Raw genomic sequence first — 25,502 nt, forward strand, 5'->3', positions numbered from 1 at the left:
TAATGTTAAAATAGTTCATTGATATACAATTAAGATTAAAGGAAATCTGTGGTATTTTGTTATGATAACTGTCTATAGTAATGGAAGAAAAATTAATGCTATCTATTATGTGTCAAACCAGCCACTATTGCTATATATGGTATTCATTAAGCACTGAACATGTTTGCTATTTGACAATACAAATTGTTTTTTAGTTTGAAGTTTGACTAACAAAACAAAATTAACAAAAATACATTACTGTATTGTTAATTTAAGGGAATTTAAAAACACACTTTTATTAAGAATACCATGATAATTAATATTCTAGACACAATTTAATTGATAAAATGACAGTCTACTACAACAGCCATTGTCCTGAACGGTTAGTCGATGTCTTATAATTAAAACTGGTTCACAATAAGCTACAGTGACATGAGGTCAGTTTCTCTGACATTATCTTTCACTTTCAGAACCTGATACTTTGCCAAATGCAACTTTACCACCTATATCAAGTAGATGACCACTGTGTTCATACTAATAAAAGAAAAATTATTTTTTACGTTGATAGATAATGCATAGTTTTTATTAACACTATATTACTTATAACAACAGTACAGTATCCTCCACACAATTAATATGTGACTCACTCAACACAATAGTTTGCGCTACTTTTAATATACAAATGTGGTGAAAAATGAACTGTAAGATTGTTTTGTCTTCTTCTCAGCTTCAGTTTTTAGCTAAAATAGAAAACAATAAAATAATCATTGTTGTGTTCCTTCAAACCTTTCCAGCTATCTCCTTCATTTTGTCGGTCTAGAGGAGTTGGAGTTAGAGCATCTGCTACTTTTAGCTCCACTACTGACTGGTTTATGGCGCTCGTCATCAGCCATGCTGTGCTGTAATTTTTACAAGAATCTCTGCTTACAAGGTTAAGCTGCGTGCACGCCTTATTATTATTAAATAATAAACTAAAATACATTATTCAAAAATTAACGATTTTCTTGTTCAATTTTTTAAAAATAATCAATAGGACTGTCTGCTGTCATATCCAGTTTTATATCCAGACAAGGAGATATCTTGTTGGAGGTTTTGGTAGACACGGACAGCAATATAGTCAGTAGAACCCACTTTAATCTAGGGGGCGGAGTAATGGGAGAAGCAATTAAATATTAATTAAGGTCGACAAGGCTATAATTATTATAATATTTATAATATGAAATTAAAAAGAGTAGTATTTTACAACAAGTCTAATAGAAAGTCCATATTGTCTGTTTAATATTAAAACATTGCTTTTGGAATTTGAGTAAACAATGTTATAAAAAGGTATGTGGAATCTAAAGACAACATGATTACAAATAATATCATCTTATTACAACAATCATCTCAGCAGTACTATAGTTGTTACATAATATATTAATAATATTATATTTGAAAGTGAATAATTACTTGATACAATAAATTTATTACATGAAATGATAACAGATGCTTTTTCCTTGGAATGGGTGTGGCATGCAAATCTAAACAGGACAACTGTTTGCTAGCAAAAAAAGCAGCAATTGCCATATAGGGAAGAAGAACTATTTTATGATAGATAATGAAGAAGCAAATATTATCTTATATTAATATAACATTACAGCACTAGTATTTGTACTTGTTATAATAATAGTTGCATTCATATTAGTAACAATATCTTTAAAAGAATAGTTTAATATGATTGTATTGGATAGTACGAAGAGGCCTGGATGTTTGGGTAAGTTTACAGTATGTTCATTTTTTGATCTTTCACCAAACAAAACAATTTTCTTTGCCAAACGTTTCAACAGTTAGATCAACTGTCATCATCAGTGGTCATAAACATTACTGTATTGGATAGTGGGTTGTATTGGTATATATATGTATATTATGTATTTGGGATAATAGAAGATCAAAGACTTGGCTTATGTCTGTTTAGTAGAAAGCATTAGTACTAATTCTTATATTTTAACAACAATAACACAATTATATTTACAGGAAATTTATTCATTTTCATCATACACTGAATACTAGTGAGCAAGTATCAGGTCGAGCAAGGGTCAATAATTCTAATTAATTATGATAAGGTCAAAGGTCAACACATACCTTAATAAAATAATTAATACCAGCAACCATTTGTGTACAATATGTTATAGCTATATATTCAGAGAACGATTGTCCACTTTGTTCCTCTACAGTACTTTTGACCTAACAATAGTAATATAATCAAACTGTTAGTATTTTTACTTAACTACCTTCTCTGCAATCTCTTGAATGGCAGCATCAGCTTCTCGCTCTTCTCCTAAACCTCCTAGTCTACCAGCCATTTTTGAAGTCAGTGAGTTGAGTAAAACAAAATGGTTCAGTAAAACAGGGCGAATTACAAAGGAACAATTTGTTTGAGCCACACCTTCTAATAAACAAAAATTAGCGGGTAGTGACGTCATCGTAATTGACACTCAATTGGCGGGTGCTTTAAAATCTCCAACGACTGCACCACGAGTCCATTCCTCTGCTGTGGAAAACCAGGAATGGACAGAGATCAGTCACTGAAAGTCGCTATACTGCAGTTTCTAGTAGACTATGGTCACTTGGACAAGATACCAAAGCCAATGTAGTCTTTATTTATCAAACAAGAAAGTACAGGAACCACTACTAACTGAAGATGCTGAGAGAGATGTTGTAATTCAAGTACTTTTTAACTAGTTATTTTGTGACCATATTCTCTTTGCCCTATACAGAACACAGAAGCATCAACTGTTTATAAAATCTCTCTTTTTTCTTGACATGTTCGAGTTACTGCAATTCAATGGTCAGTTACTCGATTCATTGATGTACATCATTGCTATAACCTTTAGCGTTACTAGGCAACCTCCTTTTGCACCATCCCAGTCGAGGGTGGGGTCTGTTCCATGATGTGATATTTGCTGTTGTTGATGAGATGAAGTGGCTTTCATTAGTTTCAAGTACTCAATTGTTACTTATCCTTCGTCTTACAGCACTTCCGATTTCCCGCCGTAATGTACCATGACAACATATATGTTATGCATTGTCTATGATTTTTTAGATATCATGTACATCATTTAACAGAACTACCAAAATTGAAAGAAGAAATAAGATTCCTCACTTGTACTGGAGTCATCTGTAGTATGAGCCACATAGAGAAATACACGTATGTAATATGATATCTATCTCTTTGTCTGTCTGTCCATTATTTTTCCATTCATTTGACACAGAGAGAGTGCATGTTTCCATTGTCCTGACACAACATGTACTAATACCAGGTACATTCGTTGTCACACAACAGGATCCACAGAGTCCACTACAATGAGGTATATGCACACACAGTATTTAATATAGTATCAATATTATTGTAAATATTACAGAAATGATCTTATCTGTTTTCATTGTGGTTCTGTCTTAATTGAAGATGTAGTTCATCGTAGTCTAGCTGGTAAGTTTAATACTAACATATATAGTGTATTAAATGCTGGTAAGTTAATACTAGCATATTAGTGTATTAAATGTTAAGTAATGTTAACCTTGCTTAGCTTTTTCTCCTTATGAAAGTAATTTATATAATAAATCTCTATAATAGTCCTTAAAATCCTAATTTAAAAGAGTAAAAATGGTCTACATATATATGACATATTGAAGTTTGATGTTGTTCTATTAAGTTAACAAGTACATAGTTTATCACATGACTAATTTATAATATCTCTAAACCTGTGTCTAAACATATTGTTTAGAGGTTTTAAAACAACATTCATAAATTTACTAAGTTTACTCTAATCTTTGATGATTACACAGATAAAATGTTCATTACTATTGTATCAAATGAAGCCCTGATCAACACTGGACAAATATGTTCTAATAATATACGTTATCAAGGGTTTACAGTGATACTTAGAGGTATGTGTCATGTGATTGATCATATGACTAGTGTGTTAAGTCATGTGATAATTGTGTTGCATTTTATAGATGATTTGTGTGGGAAGATAGAAAGGGCAGAGAATACACTATATTAGGAGTACCAGTTAACAAAACAGAACTTACTAATGGACATATCATTGTTCATACTACAATAGAAGTATGGATGAATAGATAAATGGTTAAATGGTTGGATGGATGTACCGAACATTTCTGCATATTTACAATTACATATTATGATCCACAGGCTAACAATGTTTTATCCGGCAGTATCATCCCATCAGTCACCATCACGCCTCTCACCTCACATTAAAGACATATTTTCTGGTACATTGATTATCATAACAATTCTTATCTTCTGATTTTAGCTTGTCAGTATTCATACTGGACATATTCGGCAACTTTGGCATACAGCTTTGGAGGTACAATCTCATTGGTCAATCCTCTAATTATCATTGTATTTATATATAGCTGAAGTTGCTCCACCAGGAGTATTTCATAGACTGAAGTTAGTTCTTCTTTTAAGTATAGTAGCATCAAAAATGTCCAACAGGTATATATTAACTAGTAAACTAGATAGACTGTATAAATTACTGTTCCTTTTATTGAGGGACAAAGATGATTGATGTTCTTGTAGTTGGTTCTGAGATGGTTTATGTGCAACAATTATTGTATTATGCAAGTTCATTCTCAGACCGTTCCATTCTGCATGGCACTGGAATGAGCCTTTGCAGTCTTGTTAGAAAAGAAGAAGGAACACAATGGATTTGATGGGTGTGTTACATCTCTTTCTCTCTCACTCATGCTCTTATCTCATTTCTAGCTGGTAGTCTGCTATTAGCTAGAAGTGGTATATGTTTATTAAGAGATATTGGTCAATGGAAGAAAGATGATCGGGAACAGTTACAACATAGTAAGTCATCCATTAATCTACCTATACAACTTTCTGTATGTCCATTCACTCTATAGTTCTCGAATTTGATCATGTGACTACAAAGACACAAAAAAGATCCAAAGCTACCATTAGTGACAGTCTAGATCATATGACATGGCCATTACAATGTACACTGTGGATGACATGTGACTGTCATGTGACTGGATTAGGACAAAGTGACGAGACTAAGCATTACATGTACATATATATATATATTAGTACAAGTAATACCTTGTTCATTATGTAGGAGAGAACTGGATTATTGAAGCATTTATGGAGTAAGAGAATGCATCCATTAACAAATGGCCATACAATTCTTTATGCATCCATTACACCTGCCATGTGTCCATTTCATTTAAATATACATCCATTTCATTTACCTATATATCCATTTCATCATCTATATGTCCATTTTATTACATACACATCTATAATTCACAGTCACTGCAGACTAGTACTAGTTACAGATCCACCCACTCAAGAAAATGAGGAATTCATTGATGGAATTCTAAGCTCCCATCTCTTACAACAAGCAACACAAGATTATTCTATTCCTCTATTATCAAAACAAGACTTCAATGAAGTACATTACAAGTTTATTCGGAGATTGTTATCTCTTTCTAGATCTTCACTGCATGTTCTCAAATCAACGTGACATTAGAACCATTAGGTCATGAATTATTAAGAGGTTATTATCTTACGAGTCGTAGAGTACGAGGCAGTGACACACCTCTTTCTGCTTTGGATACAATGTAAGTGACAAGAATTGATAAGCAGTTAGACAGGAGATCACTATGATATTCGATGTAGTATAAAGGTTAACTTATCTCCCTTAGGATATCACTGACATTAGCTCATGCACAAATCAACATGAGGACTAGGGCAATAGAAGAAGATGCTGTATTTAGCTATATTGTTATATGAAGAGACTCTAGTTCATAGATATGGTAAGTAGTACATTATATAATACATATATATATGACTACTATAGAGCCTTTGTCACTAACTCAATAGTGAAAGGTTCTTGTGTATTAAAAAAACATATTTAATACTTTTTCCAGTGATACTAGAGGTATGTGTCATGTGACTGGTCATATGACTAGTGTATTCAGTCACAACATTATATGATACATGTCTACATAATCTGTCAGTATTCAATATAGTAGAGTTCTTGTATAACTTGAAATGGGCTAATCTAATTGTCAATGAGTATACTATTAATGTATGTGTGTTACTGTAAAGATATCTCACAGTCCAGGAAGCCAAGGTTACTCTATTAATGATGACATTAGTTAGACAACTATTTATCTAAGGATATCTCAGAATTATGACTTATTTCTTTTGTAGGGTATTCTCCATTATATGTACAATGTTATCCTCATGTTAGAGATGAAAATATTGGTACTTATATGGGGAAAGAGGTTAGAAATTAGTCGCATCATTTATTTGCCAGGTCACATGACTTCATTACAGATGGATGACAACATGAAAATGTTTCACAAGCAGGTCAAAGGATTCATTAAAAACCACACCCATATACCACATCCACATTATCCAGAAGAGTAATTAAAGGTACATATAACAATAGAGCTCATATCCTAATAATTAATTATTCATAAGCTTATACCAGACTTAATAAACTTTTAAAAAGCAAAATGGTTAAATAAAACTAATAGTAGAGTTTTTTACTAACAGGACAATGGTCGCTATAAAAATATTGCATAAGTTGTTTACCAAACAATCAAATTAAACTGATAAAATTTGCCAAACATTTCAATATAGCTACATAGCCATCAGTGGCTGCTAATATTTAACTACATGCACATAGTTAATATATCATTGACAACACAATGGAACATCTTATAATAAACTACTGTATTAGTAACATTAAATGATAAACTAGTCCCCTTTCTGTGAGGGATGTGGTCTGGCTATTCAAGACTATTAATAGTTAATAGACTCTATTAATGATCATATAATGATAAGTGATGTAATTATAATTTTAATAGTTAAGTAGTAGAAACTCTAACTTCAATAAACTACATGTCATAATATTATAGTCTATATACCATATATGGTAAGTTTTAACAGCCATGTACATCTACATCCACTCTTCTTCGATTCAATAATTAATAGTTAAAAATTAATTGAAGAGGGGTACAACAAAATCCACAATAGTTAATTAATTAATAATTAATATATTATTAGAGGGAAACAACAGAGTCTATTTCTTGCAAAATGGCTTTTCCATTTCAGTCATAAAAAGGCAAAATAGGACCATCCAGTGTCTGATCTATTTTATATCCTCCCAAAGAGACCTTATTTTGAAGGCTTTGCATGACACTGACTACAAGGTAGTCATAGTTACCAGATCCCACTTGAACCTTAAGATTAAGAAAGAAGAAAAAAAACATTAACTATCATTGTCAGTATTTGTATTACTACTCCTATAAAAGGCATTGGTTATGACATCATCAATAGATCTTTATACCCCTTAAACTAAAGCGTCCTGAACTCTAAATATAGTAACATGCTTTCTAAAAAACAGTAACCATGTTTGACGTCAAATGTGAAAGGTTAATACTCACTTTGAAATAATACTGTACACCTTCCACAACCTGAGAACGATATTTCAATGGTATATATTCAGGCAATATTTTTCCCATTTTATTTTCCACAGCAGATTGGACCTATAATTAATACAATCATTATAATACAGAAATTTTATCATTTCATTCAGTTACCTCATATGCAATCAGTTTAGTAGCATCATCAACTGGTCTTGTGTCTGTTAATCCACCAGCTACTGTTGACATTTTGAAGACAATTAGAGAATGAAACAACTTTAAAAAAACAGTTGTTGGATAAGACAAGCAATCCTGCTCTTAAATAGTCTAGTTAGCTCTCTAAGATGAATCCGATTGGTTGCATGGAATAAGTGACAAGTCAAACATGTTTTAGTTTCAAGTTAAGAAGCCAAGACCTATCGTTTGTAGTATGTTACCTGGAATTATGAAGCCAAGTTAGCATTATAGTATGTGTTACCAAGAATTAGAATCAGTTATGAAGCCAACTTTATATTGTGGTATACATTACTCAGAATTATAGTCAATTATGAAGCCAAAAATTATTGTAGAAATAAGAATCTGAATTGATGACTACATAATATGTAACAACAGAGATCATCATATCTCATTAATAAATTATTCATAACCTATCTACTACAGAACTATTGAATATTTAAGAGAGAAAGCAGAATAGTTAGTTATAAAGTTAGAGGTGCTGAGTTATTTACCAACATGCAGGACAATGGTCATTGCTGTTAAAATGTTGCACAAGTTGTTCATAGCTACCTTTATCAATGGCAATATGAAATGATATGTTATTATTAACAACTACAAAGGAATATCTTATAATAAACTATACTGTATTAACAGCATCAAACAATATTGTTGAAGTCAGAGCTTTCACTACTTTATTAACTATTATAGTTATAATATACATCACTGTCATTATATGATCATTAATAGAGTCTATTAATAGTCTTGGAAAGTCAGACCACATGCATCACTAATAGAAATAGAACTGACTAGTTAGTTTCATGATGCTAAGTATATATAGACTTTATATAGTCTATATACCATATATGGTAAGTTTTAGCAGTCATGTACATCTATCTCCTCCCTTTTTGGATTCAATAATTTATAGCTAATAATTTGACAAGAGGGAACAACAAAAATTTTTTCCTGCAAAAAAATTGATTTTCTAGTTCAATAATTGATTAATTAATAATTAACATATTATTATTAGAGGGAAACAGCAGAGTCTGTTTTCTGCAAAAATGGCTTCCCAGTTCAGTTATGAAAGGGCAAAATAGGACTGTCCAGTGTCTGATCTATTTTATACCCATTCAAATGGACCTTATTTTGAGGGTCTTGCAAGACACTGATTACAAGGTAATCATAGTTACCAGACCCTACTTGAACCTAGAGATTAGGAATGAGGAAGAAAAAGATAAAATGTGATTGATAATCAATTGATAATATTATTAATGCTATAAAACCCTAAAAGCTATGACACAGCGTGGTCTACTTACATGTTACCACCAAGGAATGGTGCTGGTTTTGTCCTACTAGACTAAGCATAGAATTAACTACATTTATGACCTGTTTGTGACTTCCATGTTTTCATAACATGGCAGTTCAGCTATTGATTCAAGCTAGTAACCTGATGTTTCTTGGTTTTTACCAACCTGTACCTATATTTCAGCTGTCTCTGTAAGTGACAGCTGACAGGATCATGTCATCATCAATAGTTCTTTATTCTCTAGACCCACAAACTTCCTAAACTTTAAATATAGCAATGTACTTTTCTAAACTAACAATGTATGCAGTCTATATATTTACTGTGATAAGTTGACATGAAAGGTTAATATTTACTTTGATATAGTAGAGCACACCAGCAACAACCTGAGAACGATATTTCAATGGTAAATATTCAGGCAATAATTTTTCCAATTTATTTTCCACAGCAGATTGGACCTAATTAATACAATCATTATAATACAGAATATTTTATCATTTCATTCAGTTACCTCATACGCAATCAGTTTAGATGCATCATCAACTGGTCTTGTGTCTGTTAATCCACCAGCTACTGACATTTTGAAGACAATTAGAGAATGAAACAACTTTAAAAAACAGCCGTTGGTTAAGACAAGCAATCTCACTGTTAAATAGTCTAGCTAGCTTTCAAAATGAATCTGATTGGTTACATGGAATAAGTGACAAGTCAAACTTGTTTTAGTATCAAGTTAAGAAGCCAAAACTATCTTGAGTAGTGTGTTACCTGGAATCAATCAATTATGAAGTCAGGTTTGGACTTTTACGAAGAAGTACAGTCAAAGGAAACAACTTTATAATGTGGTATACATTACCTGGAATTATGGTCAATTATGAAGCCAAAAATTAATTTAATAGAAACAATTTGATTAGTCTAGGCAATAAGATTCATCAATAGCAGTCCTTAGTGTAGTCTACTACATGATATATTCTCATTCATAAAACTTCTTATAAGTTAGACCCAGTTTGTGAGACTATCAAATTGCAGTTGTTGTGGCTATACTAGTCAACACACATGACACACAGCTAATTCTAATGACAGTACATGTGTGAAAGTGACCTCATCTGTTATTGTTGTGGCTCTATACTAGCTAGTTGAAGACATAGTCCACTATAGTCTTGTTGGTAAGTTATTGATAATCAATATCAGTTGTATTCTTAAGCTTTTAATGTTGACACTGTTTACCTTATAAGTATGTATATTTAGTTACTAAGCTACTTTTCAATGTAATAGTACAAATGTCACATGACTAATTGTAATATTCCTAAACAAATGTATTAACATAATGTATTACTGTAATTACATATTGTTTAGAGTTTATAACAACATTAATAAATTTACTAAGTTTACTCTAATCTTTGATGATTACACAGATAAAATGTTCATTACTATTATATCAAATGAAGCCCTAATCAATACTGGACAAATATGTTCTAAGAATATACGTTATCAAGGTTTACAGGGATACTTAGAGATATGTGTCATGTGATTGATCATATGACTAGTGTGTTAAGTCTTGCAAGTTTTTCAGTCACTACATTATATGATACATGTCTACATAATCTGTCAGTAATTCAATATAGTAGAGTTCTTGTATAACTTGAAATGGGCTAATCTAATTGTCAATGAGTATACTATTAATGTATGTGTGTTACTGTAAAGATATCTCACGGTCCAGGAAGCAAGGTTACTCTATTAATGATGACATTAGTTAGACAACTATTTATCTAAGGATATCTCAGAATTATGACTTATTTCTTTTGTAGGGTATTCTCCATTATATGTACAATGTTGTCCTCATGTTAGAGATGAAAATATTGCTATTTATATGGGGAAAGAGGTTAGAAATTATTCATGTGATTTATCCACTGGGTCACATGACTTCATCACAGATAGATGACAACATGTTATCATAAGCAGGTCAAAGGATTCATTGAAACCACCCTAGATGTCACACCCACATCATTCAGAAGAGTAAAGGTACACATAACAGAAGTTAGTTATGTCATATTATATAATATATAATATGACATAACTCATATATATATATCATGTATATAATATATATATATATATAGATAAATAGAGCCAAGTTGATTAATTAATTATTCATAAGCCTTACCAGATTAATGAATATTTAAAAAAGTAGGGGAATTGGTTAATGATTAATCAAAATTAAACAACTAATGTTAATATGAAGTTTTAATGAAGGGGGCAGAGTTATTTTACAAAGCTAATAAGAGAACAATAGGACAATGGTCACTGCCATAAACTTGTGGACGAATCATACTGTCACATAAATTGTTTACCAAACGATCAGATATGACAAAATAGTCTAACCTCCTAAATAAAAGAGAATATACATATTATAAATGAAGTCATTGTGGTAAGTATGATGTTTACTAGTCTAGAGCTTACTAATGGTAGCTATCCTAGGTCACTGTGGTAAGTACTGATGTTTACTAGTCTAGAGCTTACTAATGGTAGCTATCCTAGGTCACTGTGGTAAGTACTGATGTTTTACTAGTCAGTTTACTAATGGTAGCTATCCTAGGTCACTGTGGTAAGTACTGAGTTTACTAGTCAAGTTTACTAATGGTAGCTATCCTAGGTCACTGTGGTAAGTACTGATGTTCACTAGTCTAGAGCTTACTAATGGTAGCTATGTAATAAGTAACATACCATCCTTTGTTGTTAGCTCTGGCATTAGAACGATATGACCAATATGAGTAGGCATCTTTCTTGTCAGGATAAAGATGTCTGAATGAATCCCACAAACTTGCTCTCTTCTAGTAATGTAGTAAAAGATGCTCTCTCTTCTTTTGTAAAACCAGATGTTTTTTGATTTGATTTTGGATTAGCTAGATCTAAATAAAACATTTCGTATGACATAAATTCTAGACATGGTTAGTACAAAGATCTACTATAGTGTCTATATATACTATAGTATTCACTATACTATAGTATAGTGAATTTATAATACATAAATTCAGTCTCCAATTCAATGGACTATACTGAAGCATTAAGCTGGTGGCCATATCGTAATAATACTAGCTTGGAAAGAACAATGGACCAGTTTAATCATTTTATTCTCTATAAAGTATATTTTTAAGTGGGTAAATATTGCCTACCTATTTCATTATGAGCTACATTTAAAATCACACACAATATAACAGGTTTAGTCTTGTCCAGAGTTTGAAGGTAATTTCTAAAGTCTGGATCCCATTCCCCCACTCTGTAATCCAACCTACATAGATGGACATGATTAATACATGTATAATGTTCTAATTAAACGGTATGAGAAAAAAATTTCCTACATACCGTTTCAATTTATCACCGGCATTAGGAACATATGCTGTTATAAAATAGAAGTCCTCAAATTCAGCAGTTATCACTCGACCCTCATTATCATGCTTCTCGATACCTGTTTATCAAGTTATCGAAACTTGTTTGACCAGTATTGACTTACCAATTCCATAAGTGACATTTAAAGGTTCCTCTTTACAATACATCCTATAAATAAGTAATGTGATTGTCATGTGACATGATGTCATATACCCTGTTCCACTATAGCCTTCTTTTCAGCAGAATACCAATAAGTATGGTATCCCGGCACTTCTAGATCAGACTAGATGAAATGATCACATGATAGTCACATGAGTAATTAGCATAGGTCACATGACAAACCTTGGGTAAGTCACTTTCTGAGCATTTAGTTTCTTGCAGACAAAAAATGTCTGGACATTCTTGTTTGATGTATTCTAAACCATCACTCTCTAAAAAAATCAGATATTATATCTACAAACAATGTATGTGTCTTTTAGATGAATTGATTGGTTGTATACTACATAATAAACCACACCCCTTCACCCTAACAAACTGACCAATCAAATTCGTTTTAGATATGGGCATTTAGACTGTATAAACAAGCTATTAATTGACATGTCAACAAGTTAGTATTACACAATATTTTGCTATTCTATGAAAATAAAATGCAAACACATTTTAATTTTGACGAAAATAAACAAGTTCTATTACACAATTCCATAAGACAGTTTAAAAGACATCATATTTTAATACTGATTCCTATTCCATAAACCCTTAACATGAAGTATTAAAGTATGTGGTATGAGTCTAGGACTGTCTCCTTTTAGGTTCTGTACTCTACTATACATAAACTATTATTAAAAGGAAATACAACTAAATAATTGACTACCTTTAGCAAGCCTTTATGCCATTGACATTCCAAGAGGGAAAATTTGTGCGTCCACGGTCTATTAAAAATGAAATGATATTCGCTTTCATTATCAAAACCACACCACTTATCATCTTTAGTTGTAGCATCAGATGACAAATCAATAGCGCTCCAGTCTGTACGACTTTGTGATGTCTTCAAGGAAAGAAGAGGAGGAGATGCTATCTCAGACCTCCCTCTGTATCAGGGTCCTCTAGAGACTGTGCCATAACTTTTGGCTTCTTTTTGACAGTTTTTGTTTTCCTTGCAGCTGTCTGTACCTTTTTGGATGGTTTAAAAATTCTTCATCGTCATCATCTTCGCTCTATTTTTAGAACAAATATGATGATGTAATGTTATATTGAAAATAAAAATAGACACTTGCCTCTTCAGTTTTCTTTCGTGCACGTCCTTTTGGCTTTTTATTTGGTTGGTACTCTTCATCTTCATCTTCACTGATATGGTCGCTATGGAAACAGAGTCATAATATTTTACATAAAAACAGATGCTTTTATTTTCACATTTTCATGATACAGTTAGGAATGAAATTATGAAAATGTTAAAACCATTTGAACTTGAACATCAAAACTAGCTGTATTTGTTGAGAGATCCAAAAGAGGACATTTTACTTATTAATGGCCGACTGCTACTTCTAAACACTATATCTTGTAAACTACTACGTCTCTCAAACTCAGAGACTGTCTGGCAAGAAGTCCATACTTTGTTGTGTATAGTTAATGCTTAGGGTTTAGGGGGCGGGGTTTAATATCACAACAAATAGACTTCCAACTGGACAAACAGTCACTGTGTTAATTAAAAGACAGTGTCCATTAGTCCTATAGGAAGTCCATACTATGCTTGTTGTGTATTAAAATGATACCTATCCCCTAACCCTAACAATTGCAGCACAGAATAACTTCTGCCAGACCTATAGATATGCCATTAATAAGAATATCTACTAATACATATATATATTGTCTTATGGTATAATCAACAAGTAGGGGGTCCCGTACTTTACGTCCTCGATTTCCCCCTTTTCTGGGACGACCTCTTGTCCCTTTAGTCGGCATAACTTCTGGTTCATCATCTTCATCATCTTCACTAAATGATGGCTGAAATTCTTCTTCCTCTTCCTCAGACTCTGATGTCTAATACAGTTAGTAAAAGAAATATCACGTGATATCATGTGACTGTAATACCTTGGGCTTTTCTTGGGAGGCATTTCTGTTAAGTAGAACTCGTACTATAGCACAAGGAAAAGTACACGAGGTTTGGCGCTTTCACCAAAACCACACACCACATCCAAATTATTTTTTTTTTAAAAAGGGGAATAAACTATTATTCTTAGCTTTCAAAAAACACAAATTAATTAACGCAAAAGAACTTAAAAGTAATATTCATTATGTATGTGCTATAGTATTCCAGTACCATAGCAACATGTAAATGGAAAAATCTTAATAATTGAAAATAATTCATGCTTTGATTTGTAGTAGTACAATGTCTACTTTTCAACTGGAGCTTCTGTAGGTTTTTTAGGACGACCCCTTGGTCGTTTGGGTTTGTCGTCTTGTAATTTTGGAGGATTCTATAAACAAATAATTACCATTATATAATAATAATGATAATGACAATAGTGTTGTGACCTTGCGGGGCGACCACGTCCTCGTTTTGGTTTATCATCAGTATCTTGTGCATCTTCAGTTGATGCAGTGGTTTTTCTTGTTTTCCTAATATGGTATGCAGATAGCAATAATACATGTACAATTATATAACAAACTCTGCCTATTTAAATCAGGACTAAACCTAAGGAATCTGATACAAATATGAAATCTTGTATACTATGTGTTGAAGTCATAAATTATTTAAAAAGCCTGTTCATGTCAGTATACTAAGCTTAAAAATCAGTAAATTTTTAAAATCTTTCATGCACCACACCCAAAATCTAAATGAGTTAATTTCATATTAAAGTAAGATATATGTTACTAGGTACTCAAAAACATTGCTTACAATTAACATTTGATTTGTTAAGGACCAATTAATTAATTCACCTTCTTAGGACGTGGTGCTTTTGAAGCTCCTTCTTTTTTTGGGTACTCAAAGTGCTTCCAGGAGGACGTCCTCGTCCACGTTTTTTGTGCTGAAGGTTGTGCTGCAGGCTTTGATGGTGGAGGCTCCTCATCTTGAGGTTGTTGTCCTTCTTCTTCTTCTTCCTCTTCGCTATAAGACTGTTGAACATCACCCTCTTCCTCCCCACCTAGAAATAAAAAAGAAGTTTGACTAGATATTTTTCAAAAAAATATTATAATTCTCTCTGATTCTATATATTTCAGGTTCCATTAAAATAACCTTGGACTTTTTCTTAGCAGGCATTTTTAGGGATATTGTACACTTGTCTTTTCTCAGAAGTGTCAACTTGACTTGGCGCGCTCAATTGGGTTAGACGCCACGCCTATTAATTAATCAAGATGGCTGACATTGAAGTAGAAGTTTGGCTTGCAGGTTTAATATTAATCGTTAGTATGTTGACTAAAATATTACATAAACTAAAGAGAAGTGTTTCAAGATTGGTAAGACTTTAATTAAACACATTAATTATACTGTATTAACGTTTATTAGTTGACTGAACTCATTGTTAAGGAACGTTCTATACAGACAAGTCTGGAAATTGAGATTAGGGCTTTAGAAGAGAGAATAAAATCTACAGATGCTATGGTATGTTGATTGTTAGTATAGTACACAATGTAATGTTGTATTAAATTAGTTTTGTATGTCTCTAGAAATCTTCTTGTAGAGCCAGATTACTCAAATGATTGTTAAAGCAAATAGTGTCATTTAGACACTTATAATAATATTGATATATTGTGTTTATTATAAGATCAAAGAGATTTGTGTTATATTGTCTTGTTGCTTGTACATTTTTAATGTTTTCTTGTACTATTGTCATGGAAACATGTACACACTATTATCATTACTCTATAGGAAGAGGAGAGTTCCTCTCTGGAACATCAAAGCATCTAAAAAAGATGAACTAGATAATCTTAGTGAGTTAGTATAATGAGCTCCTTGTCTCACTTTCTACTTAAATATTAAGAGAAAACAACTTGATGAAAGAGTACAATCTGTTCAAAGAAATTTCATTATAGCATTGACCATTTTGATAGTAAGTTCTAATAACAAACTGATCTTCTATATGAAGAGAATAGACACACAGAGAACCCAATTGCCTTGCAAAGGAGGAAGGTGCTAAATACTACAATATTGTAGTTTGTATACTTTGTTCTTAATCCTTTGTGAGGCTATGGTCTCCTATAATATATAGAAGAACAATAATATTAAAAGAAAGGAATGATATGTATATTTATAGGAAGGTTTCGTATTGCTGTTGTGGTAGCCAATAGAAGTACACCTGTTGCTTACTTCCACAAAACTCATTATGGCCACTAGAGAAATTACTGGCTTTTCCCAAGGTTTAACAGGTTATCATAATATAATTCAAACAGTTTCTTTTAATATTATTTTTTTTGTGTTATTTATAGATACACTGGGAGTTCCAATATGGAGCATTGCTTGTCATATTGTAATATCATATACATATTATTAATGGAAAAAGTAACAGCTGTATATTAAGACATAATACATAAGAATTGATTGGTTAGTAAAAAGATAATTAAAATAATTTTCGATTTGGTATTAGAGGGTTAGTCACTTTCCCCTTCCTCTCCTCACTCTCATTCTCCTCATCACATTCAGTTTAATATTTTCTTTATTTTCATTTTTAAAAAAAAAACGAAATTAATTAATGTGAAAAAATTAATGTAATAGTCCTATTATGTATGTCCTATAGTATTCCAGTACTATAGCAGCATGTAAATGGCAATATCAAATAATTGAAAACTAATTCATTTTTGGTGTTGTTTTAATTTTTAATCAAGTGTGACAGAACTTTTTTGTTTTTGCGTTGTCCACGGTTTCTATAACAGAAACTATTTTCAAATCATTATATAATAATAAGAAATATAACTGGTTTTTTCTTGGTTGTTTTTTTCCTAATATGGTTTTTCATAATAATAATACATGTATATACATTACAATCATAACATCCTACGCCACATCATAATAAACAAAACCTCGCCTATTATTCATATAGAATATATGTATTCTCATTGTAAGTTAATCAATACTAAACCTTAGGAATCTGATACAAGTATGAAATCTTGTATACTATGTGTTGAGATCAGAAATCATTTAAAAAGCTTGTTTATGTCAGTATACTAAGCTTAGAATCAGTAAATTTCTGAAATCTTGCATACACCATATCCTAATATAAATGTATTAATTTCAAATTAAAATAAGGCATTCTGTTACTGGTACTCACAACAATTGCTTTTAAATAAGATTGACTTGTTAAGGACCAATTAATTGATTCACCTTAGGAGGTGGTGTTTTTCGAAGCTCTTCTTTTTTGGGAGGTGCTTCCTGGAGTATGTCCTTGTCCACGATTTTGTGGTGTAGGCTCCTCATCTTGTTGTTGTTGTCCATCATCTGTCCTCTTCAATATCTTGTTGTCCATCCTCTTTTTTCAACTAGAAATAAAAAATAAAAAATAAAAAGAGATTACAGGAAAAAAGCTTGTTCATACCAGTATACTACAGTATACTACCCTTAGAATTTTTGGATGATTCAATTCCTCAATTTGACTAATCAAATAGTCCAGACTATTGGACTAAAGTTTGCCCTTAAAAATAGAGCAACTAAGCTATTGATTATACATAAATATATAGCAAGTGTGTTATTAAAATATTATTAATTAGTATATATTAGTAATAAATTAATGTACTTAAATTTTAGTTAAGTAAATAAATTAGACTTTAAAATCACTAAATATTATGAATTTATTGTAGAACTCAGTTTTTTTAAGTATTAACGAAAGGCAATCTATAGGATGACAGTTCATTTATATGCACTTAGTTATGGTCAATCCCTTACTTAATACAAAGATTTGACATAATATACTATAAAACACAATACATACTATTGTAAACTATATATGTCTTATATAATCTTAAAGTAATAATAATTAAATTACTTCCCTGAATTGAAGCCAAAACTTGGTGATCAAAAACGAAACTAAAGTCCATAGCAACCACTTGAAATAATACTTAATTAATGATCGATGTGTTTTAACTTGTACTTATTGCTGCTCTTCAACAATTATACATTCATTTTTTAGGTTAGCTGGACCTAATGATATACTTAGTAGCTGTGTATAGCTGCAAAAGGAGATCATCAGAAGAAGTGTGGTCACTAAAGATAACTATAACCTTGCTAATGATCTCCTGGAAATTGTTCTGTGTAGTAATAAAATGCAACTGTTTTTCTGGTTTTTCTTGTTTTTCTTGTTTTTCGTAATATAGTATATAGATAGTAATAATACATGTACTACAATCATAAAAACAAACCCCATCTATTGTTATCATAGTAAGTTTATCAATACTAAACCTGAGGAATTTGATGCATGTATGGAATCTTAAATACCATATGCTGAAATCAGAGTCATTGAAAGCCTGTTTATGCCAGTATCCTAAGCTTAGGAATCAGTAAAATTTTGAAATCTTGCATACACCATGTATACACTAAATATAAATGTATAATTTCAAATTAAAAAAAGGCATTCTGTTACTGGTACTCGAGACAATTGCTTATTAATAATTGACTTGTTAAGGACCAATGAAGTGATTCACCTTCTTAGGAACATGGTGCTTCTGCAGCTCCTTTTTTTGGGGGTACTTGAAGTGTCCTCCAGTGAAGGTTTGCTGTAGGCTTTTTTGTACTCGTCATCTTGCTGTCCTTCCCTTTCTTCTTTTTGTTTAGGTGGAAGTAAGGTTTTCATACTAAATTTTTTTGATGAAGGCTCATTTATCTTGCTGTTATGGTCAATCCCTTACTTCTTTCATAAACTATAAAAAGAGATTGTCACTATATATGTCTTACATAAAAAGTTTGTTTAAATTAGGACTGAATTGGCCAAAGTAAGATCAAAAAAGAAACCTAAATAGCAAACTTTTTATGAATTCAAGGATGTACATTGTTCATTTATATCCACTTAGTTAGGGTCAATTGCATTAGCTGACCAATGTATACTTAGTTATAGTTTTATGAATGTTTTCCATTTGACATAATATGAAACTGGCATACAATTTAAGATCATTATCATACAATGATAATGATCTCCTGGGAATTGTTCTGCATTGTAATAAAAAATACACCTGTTTTTTTCTTGTTTTCTAATTATAGCTGATGATAATCGATTGGATAAATCAATTCATTTTTAGTGTCAGAAGAAATGTGGTCGCTTAAGATAACTATAAGTTATACTAATGATCTCCTGAAATTGCTCAATAGCTATACAAACTAAGTATATTATTAGGTCCAGCTAATGCAAAAATGCACATATCACATATAATTGATTTTTTGAAGCTTATAATTAAGAGCAACAATAGTACAAGTTGAAACACAGACTCTTTATATATTCATTATTGTTTTAACATACATGCGCATACAGTCTTTAAATTTAATTAGACCTAGCTATAAGCTTTGTTGTGTTAAAATTAAGCCCAGTAGTCTATATATATAGTCCAGTGATTAGTGACCACCATTTAATTTAGGTATAAAATTAATTGGTCCATAGTTATTATGTTGAATTTTTAGAGAACTTGCGGGATAGCATACCATACCTAACACAAATTCCACTTTAAAATAGTCAAATAGTCACTTTAAAATTAACAATGACTCACTAAATTAAAGACCAAATATTTGACTCACCCTCTTGTGGTGGTTGTTCATCACCATGATCATCTTTTTGTCTCTAGAAATGCAAAAAAAAACATTTGACTATAATTATTTTTTTAAAAGTCCTATTAATTCTCAGTTAGCCATGAGAATAACCTTCACCTTAGCTGACATTTTGTCTCTTCCCAGATCACAGATTCACAGCAGTGTCTCAAGGTTTTATCCTAGACTTGGGGAATTTTTTGAGGTAATTTTCATTTGGGTCCAATTGTGCATTCTTCGCTGTGGTTGTATATTATATTCTCGCGTAGTATCCTCCCCTTTATCGATAGATTTGATACAATATACGAGCCGATAATACTACTGTAGGAAGTTATTATAATACAAATCTTCGCAAGCGCCTCCATTAATCTCGGTCCAATGCAACTATCCTAACGTGTCCAAATCTTTTCTTCGCTAGTAGTCAAACAAGATGTGTTCATGATCTTTCATGCTCTAGAGTTATAAACTGTTACAATAGTTTTTCTCTTTTACAACCTTCCATTATGTATATCAGGTAGGCACGAAAAGGCCATCCTCTGGAAGTTAGTGCTGGTTTTATGATCTTGCCAACAATAACAAAAAATATAATAGCATTAATGATTTTTAATAGTAGGTTCCAATAACAAATGAAACAAGTTTTACATTATGTTCACATCCATTCTCTTCATAAGGAGAATAGACACACACACACAGAACCCAATAACCTTGCAAAGGAGGAAGGAGCTAAATGCTACAATATTGTTGTTGTATATTTTGTTCTTAATCCTTTGTGAGGCTATGGTCTCCTATAATATATAGAAGAACAATAATATTAAAAGAAAGGAATGATATGTATATTTATAGGAGGTTTTCGTATTGCTGTTGTGGTAGCCAATAAAAGTACACCTGTTGCTTACTTCCCACAAGACCCATTATGGCCACTAGAGAAATTATATAGCCTTAGTCTTTTAACAGGTTTAACAGGTTATCATAATAATTCAAACAGTTTCTTTTAATTTTTTTTGTGTGTTATTTATAGATACACTGGGAGTTCCAATATGGAGCATACTTGTCATATGTAATATTATATACAATATTATTAATGGAAAAGTAACAGCTGTATATTAAGACATTATACATAAGAATTGATTGGTTAGTAAAAGATAATTAAAATAATTTATTCATTTATTAATTAGAGGGTTAGTCACTTTCCTCTTCTCCTTCACTCTCTGTTACACTTTCCTCAATAACATCCTCTTCTTCTTCCTCCTTCTCAAGCTCCTCCCACTGTTCTTTACCAGAAACTTCTTTCTTTTCATGAACTTTGATCTAATAATAATTAGAAACGTCAGTTAAGAATAGAACCTTTATTGTTGATACCAGTTCTATTTATAGAACCTTTATTGTTGGTACCAGTTCTATTTATAGAACATTATTGTTGGTACCAGTTCTATTTATAGAACATTTATTATTGGTACCAGTAGTACAGGTTATATAAATAAAATTATACTATTAAAAATAGGTGAACAGGATGTAATAAATTGTTTACTATTAATAGATTTGTCTACATTTATTAACCCTTAGAGGACTATGCCTATTAAACATAATAACCACAAGATTCATGTGGAAAAAAACAGTACCTATAGTACATATTCTATAAATAGAACTGGAATAGTTTGTTAAAAAAAAAAAAAAAGAAATCTATTTATAGTAACAAAATTTAGTGTCTTCTCATCTAGTTATAAAGTATAGTTCTATTAATACTAACAATTACTCTTAATATTAACAATGACTAAACTTACCTTTAGTTCTTGCTGTATCATACAATAGAGATAAGAGTCAGAATTGACAACCACCATGTACTTAAATGTACCTTTTTTCTCAGCTATTAGACGCAAGTTCACCTTAAAAAGATAATACAGTTTACAAATGTCATTTGCAACCCCATATATATAAAATAACATGGACACACCCTTTTTTCAGTACATGTACATGTGTAACTCTATTATGAGGTTACCATATTGACCCTTATTAATATCTATTTATTCAAGCACCGGAAATATTTGAATTTTGAGATACTCTCTCTCTCTTGGTACATCTTTCTAGAATGGTTATAATGTTATGCAATGTACCTCTTGGTTTCTTGTAATCCCACAATTTTCTCAGGAGGAACGATCCACTGTGTTTGTTTTCCTGTCTATAATGTATGCCCACCATAAGCTCTTGTTTCTCCTAATATAAAGAATGGCAATCAAAATCTATTTATAGTAACATGATAACCTGTCAGTCAAAATCTATTTATAGTAACATGATGACTCAGTGCTATTTTATAGTAACATGAGGGCGTGTACTATGTGACTTGAAGTGATTTGGTTTTTCTTTTGGTCACGTTCTTTTTTGTATTGATTTTTGTAATTCTTTCCATTCTCTCTCATCATCAGGTAAATCATTATCTGTTCCTAACTCATCGTCACTTTCTAATAAATATATATATATATCATTATAAATGGTATGTCCATTTAATAATTTATTGATCCATTATTACTTACCGTCATTTTCGTTGTCCCTTTTGATATCGTCTTCCTCAATTTCTTGTCTCTTTAGTTCTTTTTCCTAAAACCACATACCAATAACAAAAAACTATCACAAGTCATTGCCATAGTAACAAAAATAATGGTTTCTTAGTTACACATACTCTCTGAGTCTCTTCAGTAGGCGGGGCTTTTCTATGAACTGGTTTCTTTTTTTGTCCTTTAGTATTAGCTCCTCCCCCTTTACCTTTCTTCTTCTTTCTCTGTTGTTGTTTAACTAAACTAGCTTTTGTTTCTTTCTTAGTTTGTGAAGATGTAGCATCTTCATCAAATGTTAAAGTCTCTGGTATCTAGAATATTATTTCTATAACATGTGCATTATTTAAGCACTGGTATACCTTATTTTCAGTGTTTACATGTGATAAGATTAACTCATCATCATCTCTACCTTGTTCTTTGACAATATGATTTAACTCTTGTTGTTCAATGGACTCCCCCATATTGTGACTGTGTTGTAAAAAAAGACAATATCTATCTACCTCTCTAATCAGTTGTATGTCCATTAATCCATTAATCCATCCATCCATCCATCCATCTATCCATTTATATACAATATACCAGAAGACTAGTTCTTCTCAAAAAAATTTTAACAGTAACCAAAGAACCAGCAGATATCAATGAAGTATCTTCATCATCAGGTACTATAAAAGAAATAAATGTGGGTGTGGTCATTGGGGGGAGGGGCTTTCACCTTCAGTCTCCACAGTCATTGTTAGATATGGAAAATTACTACAGAAGGTAATTACATCATGATACTCTTCGTCAGAAAGACTTTTAAGAATTCTCCTATAAAATGTTCATGTATAGAAATACATATGATATATTTTATTGTTACCTTCTTTCTTCACCTTTCAAGGCACAAAACTCTTCAATAGTACCTATACGATGCTATAATGTAAGTCACATGATGATCCTGTGGTTTGGGTCTAACTTTTTTGCTAGTGAAATATCTTAAATGGTCATTCTCGACATGTGGTAACTGTAATAGTGGTTGGAAAGGGAACCAGATTGCTTGAACGAGTATCTGACTTATACGCATAAATATTTTCATACATGTCTGCAGAAGGCTCTGGAATTTCTATTGAGAGAGAGAGAGAGAGAGAGGAGAGAGAGAGAGAGAGAGAGAAGAGAAGTGCTAGAGATGAAAGAGAGCGATTCTTCTAGAGACTAAGATTCTCATCCTTTGCTTTGTTTCGATTGCATCTTTGAATATGACCATAGTTGTTTGTTAAGATATTCAACATTCTCTCATTTAACAAGTGAGGTGATAAATGTACTTAACAATAGCATCTTGATCTATAAACAATAATATACATTGCCTGTACCATGTCTCAATATCAAATCTATTTAGCAGTAAGTGTCACGTGATCTTAAATTCAAAAGTCACATGACTAAGTACAGCGGATACTTAAAGCCAAGTCACATGACTATTTTGTACCTTGTAACAGTCCTGGATCTTGAAGTTCGTTATGTTCTAAATATGAATGCAACAACAGCCGAGCCTTAGCAACATATGTTCGACAAAATGGCTGTTCTCTAGTGTCTACTCTAACAGAATGTTCTAGTTGTTTTACCAGCTGGTTGAGGTAGATATCATCACTAGGACGATCTTTTTACACCTGCTTGTTGATTATGACTAAGTTCTATAGCTGTTGCTAATATTGTTATTAATCCTAATAGAAAAACAATCACACAGCACATAATAAGAGGATGAAGTTTATGGTCCTTCAAAGTTTAGTTCAAACTTTGAATACAAAAGATAATAAAGAGATTTATCTATCTATCTATAACATTATTAGTCTGTTATAATAAAAGTGGTCATTACTAGAAAGAATTTAGGGAACAAGGGCTTAATTTTAGCTTGGGGAACTTCCCTTTCTAAAGCATTGCTCTGAAAATGATGGACTAAAAATTAGTCTTTAAATGTAACATTATTTAACTCCATTGAAACATGTTTTTTTAATACACTTACTTTTAGTAGGTATTGTTTTGGCTCGTGACAACAGATGGGTATATAATTGAGATGTTTGTATTAATATATTGGTTGTACCCTACTTCACTGAACGATACCACCATGTCCCCTATGAATATCATTATAGATGGTAACCATGACGATAATCAATTAAAAGTCACTTACCACTATAGCTGGTAGACCTATCATAAAAATTAGTATATAAGTTCCCAGTACCTAAGAAAAAATAATAAGCTCCACCCACTTGTTATTAGTTAATAACTAGAATTGTCCATGAATCCATTCACTCACCCAAAGGGAATTCTTTTTATCCACAATCCATGATGGCAATGCTATGCCAAAAGACGCTGCCTGGGGTCCATCTGGGGTTACCATACTTTTCCCAATTCTCTTTAGCTTCTTCATTTGTTAATCTATTAAATACACAAGGTCAGAGTTCAAAGGTCATTGTTATTAAGTGGAAAACCCTACGCTTCATAGGCTTTGGCTATTTTTGTGAATACTTCAGGATCACCTCCTTTATCAGGATGATGTAGTTTACTGAGTTCTCGATATTGTTTACGTATTTGAGCTGTAGTAGCACCCTGTGTGACCAGGAAATGAGAAACAAGGTCATAGTACATGTTAGCGTTGTTATCAGACAAGAATAAGTGTACAAAAAGTGAGTATGAAGATGTAGGAAACATATATATGAAAAAATAACTGTTACTATGACGACAACAGCTATGTCACATGACGAGAACAAGCGATATTGTTAGATCAACCTACCCCTGTCTATTTGTAGTATATCATAAGGATCCCACTCGACATACTCCCGTTCTTGTGTCAATGCCCAATATATTAGTAGAAAAAGTAGCGCCCAAAATAATACTAACAAAAGTATCCTTTATTAAGAAATAAACATTGTCAGGTTTT

The 25,502-nt window shown here is 31.8% G+C and overlaps 2 protein-coding genes across 2 annotated transcripts in view; one reads left to right on the plus strand and one right to left on the minus strand.

Moving 5' to 3' along the window:
* Window positions 1-206, plus strand: part of LOC121391381 (paraspeckle component 1-like) — a 33,347-nt gene extending 33,141 nt beyond the window's left edge. The window contains exon 7 of the mRNA XM_041523035.1: window positions 195-206. Coding sequence (XP_041378969.1) covers window positions 195-206 — 12 coding nt within the window. The remainder of the gene's footprint in view (window positions 1-194) is intronic.
* A 10,999-nt stretch (window positions 207-11,205) lies between these two features.
* On the minus strand, window positions 11,206-24,962 carry LOC121391380 (DNA-(apurinic or apyrimidinic site) endonuclease-like). The gene is given in 18 exon segments (XM_041523034.1): window positions 11,206-11,323; window positions 11,663-11,751; window positions 11,753-11,847; window positions 12,112-12,227; window positions 12,302-12,404; window positions 12,450-12,493; window positions 12,539-12,560; window positions 12,563-12,608; window positions 12,668-12,756; window positions 13,596-13,681; window positions 14,228-14,362; window positions 14,720-14,799; window positions 15,263-15,468; window positions 20,037-20,079; window positions 21,261-21,353; window positions 21,827-21,928; window positions 22,720-22,905; window positions 24,879-24,962. Coding segments are annotated over 18 exon segments (1,737 nt in total).
* Window positions 24,963-25,502: the final 540 nt, after the last annotated feature.

This window comes from Gigantopelta aegis, unplaced genomic scaffold, assembly GCF_016097555.1.
Source record: "Gigantopelta aegis isolate Gae_Host unplaced genomic scaffold, Gae_host_genome ctg2261_pilon_pilon, whole genome shotgun sequence".
In the NCBI taxonomy this organism is placed as follows: domain Eukaryota; kingdom Metazoa; phylum Mollusca; class Gastropoda; order Neomphalida; family Peltospiridae; genus Gigantopelta; species Gigantopelta aegis.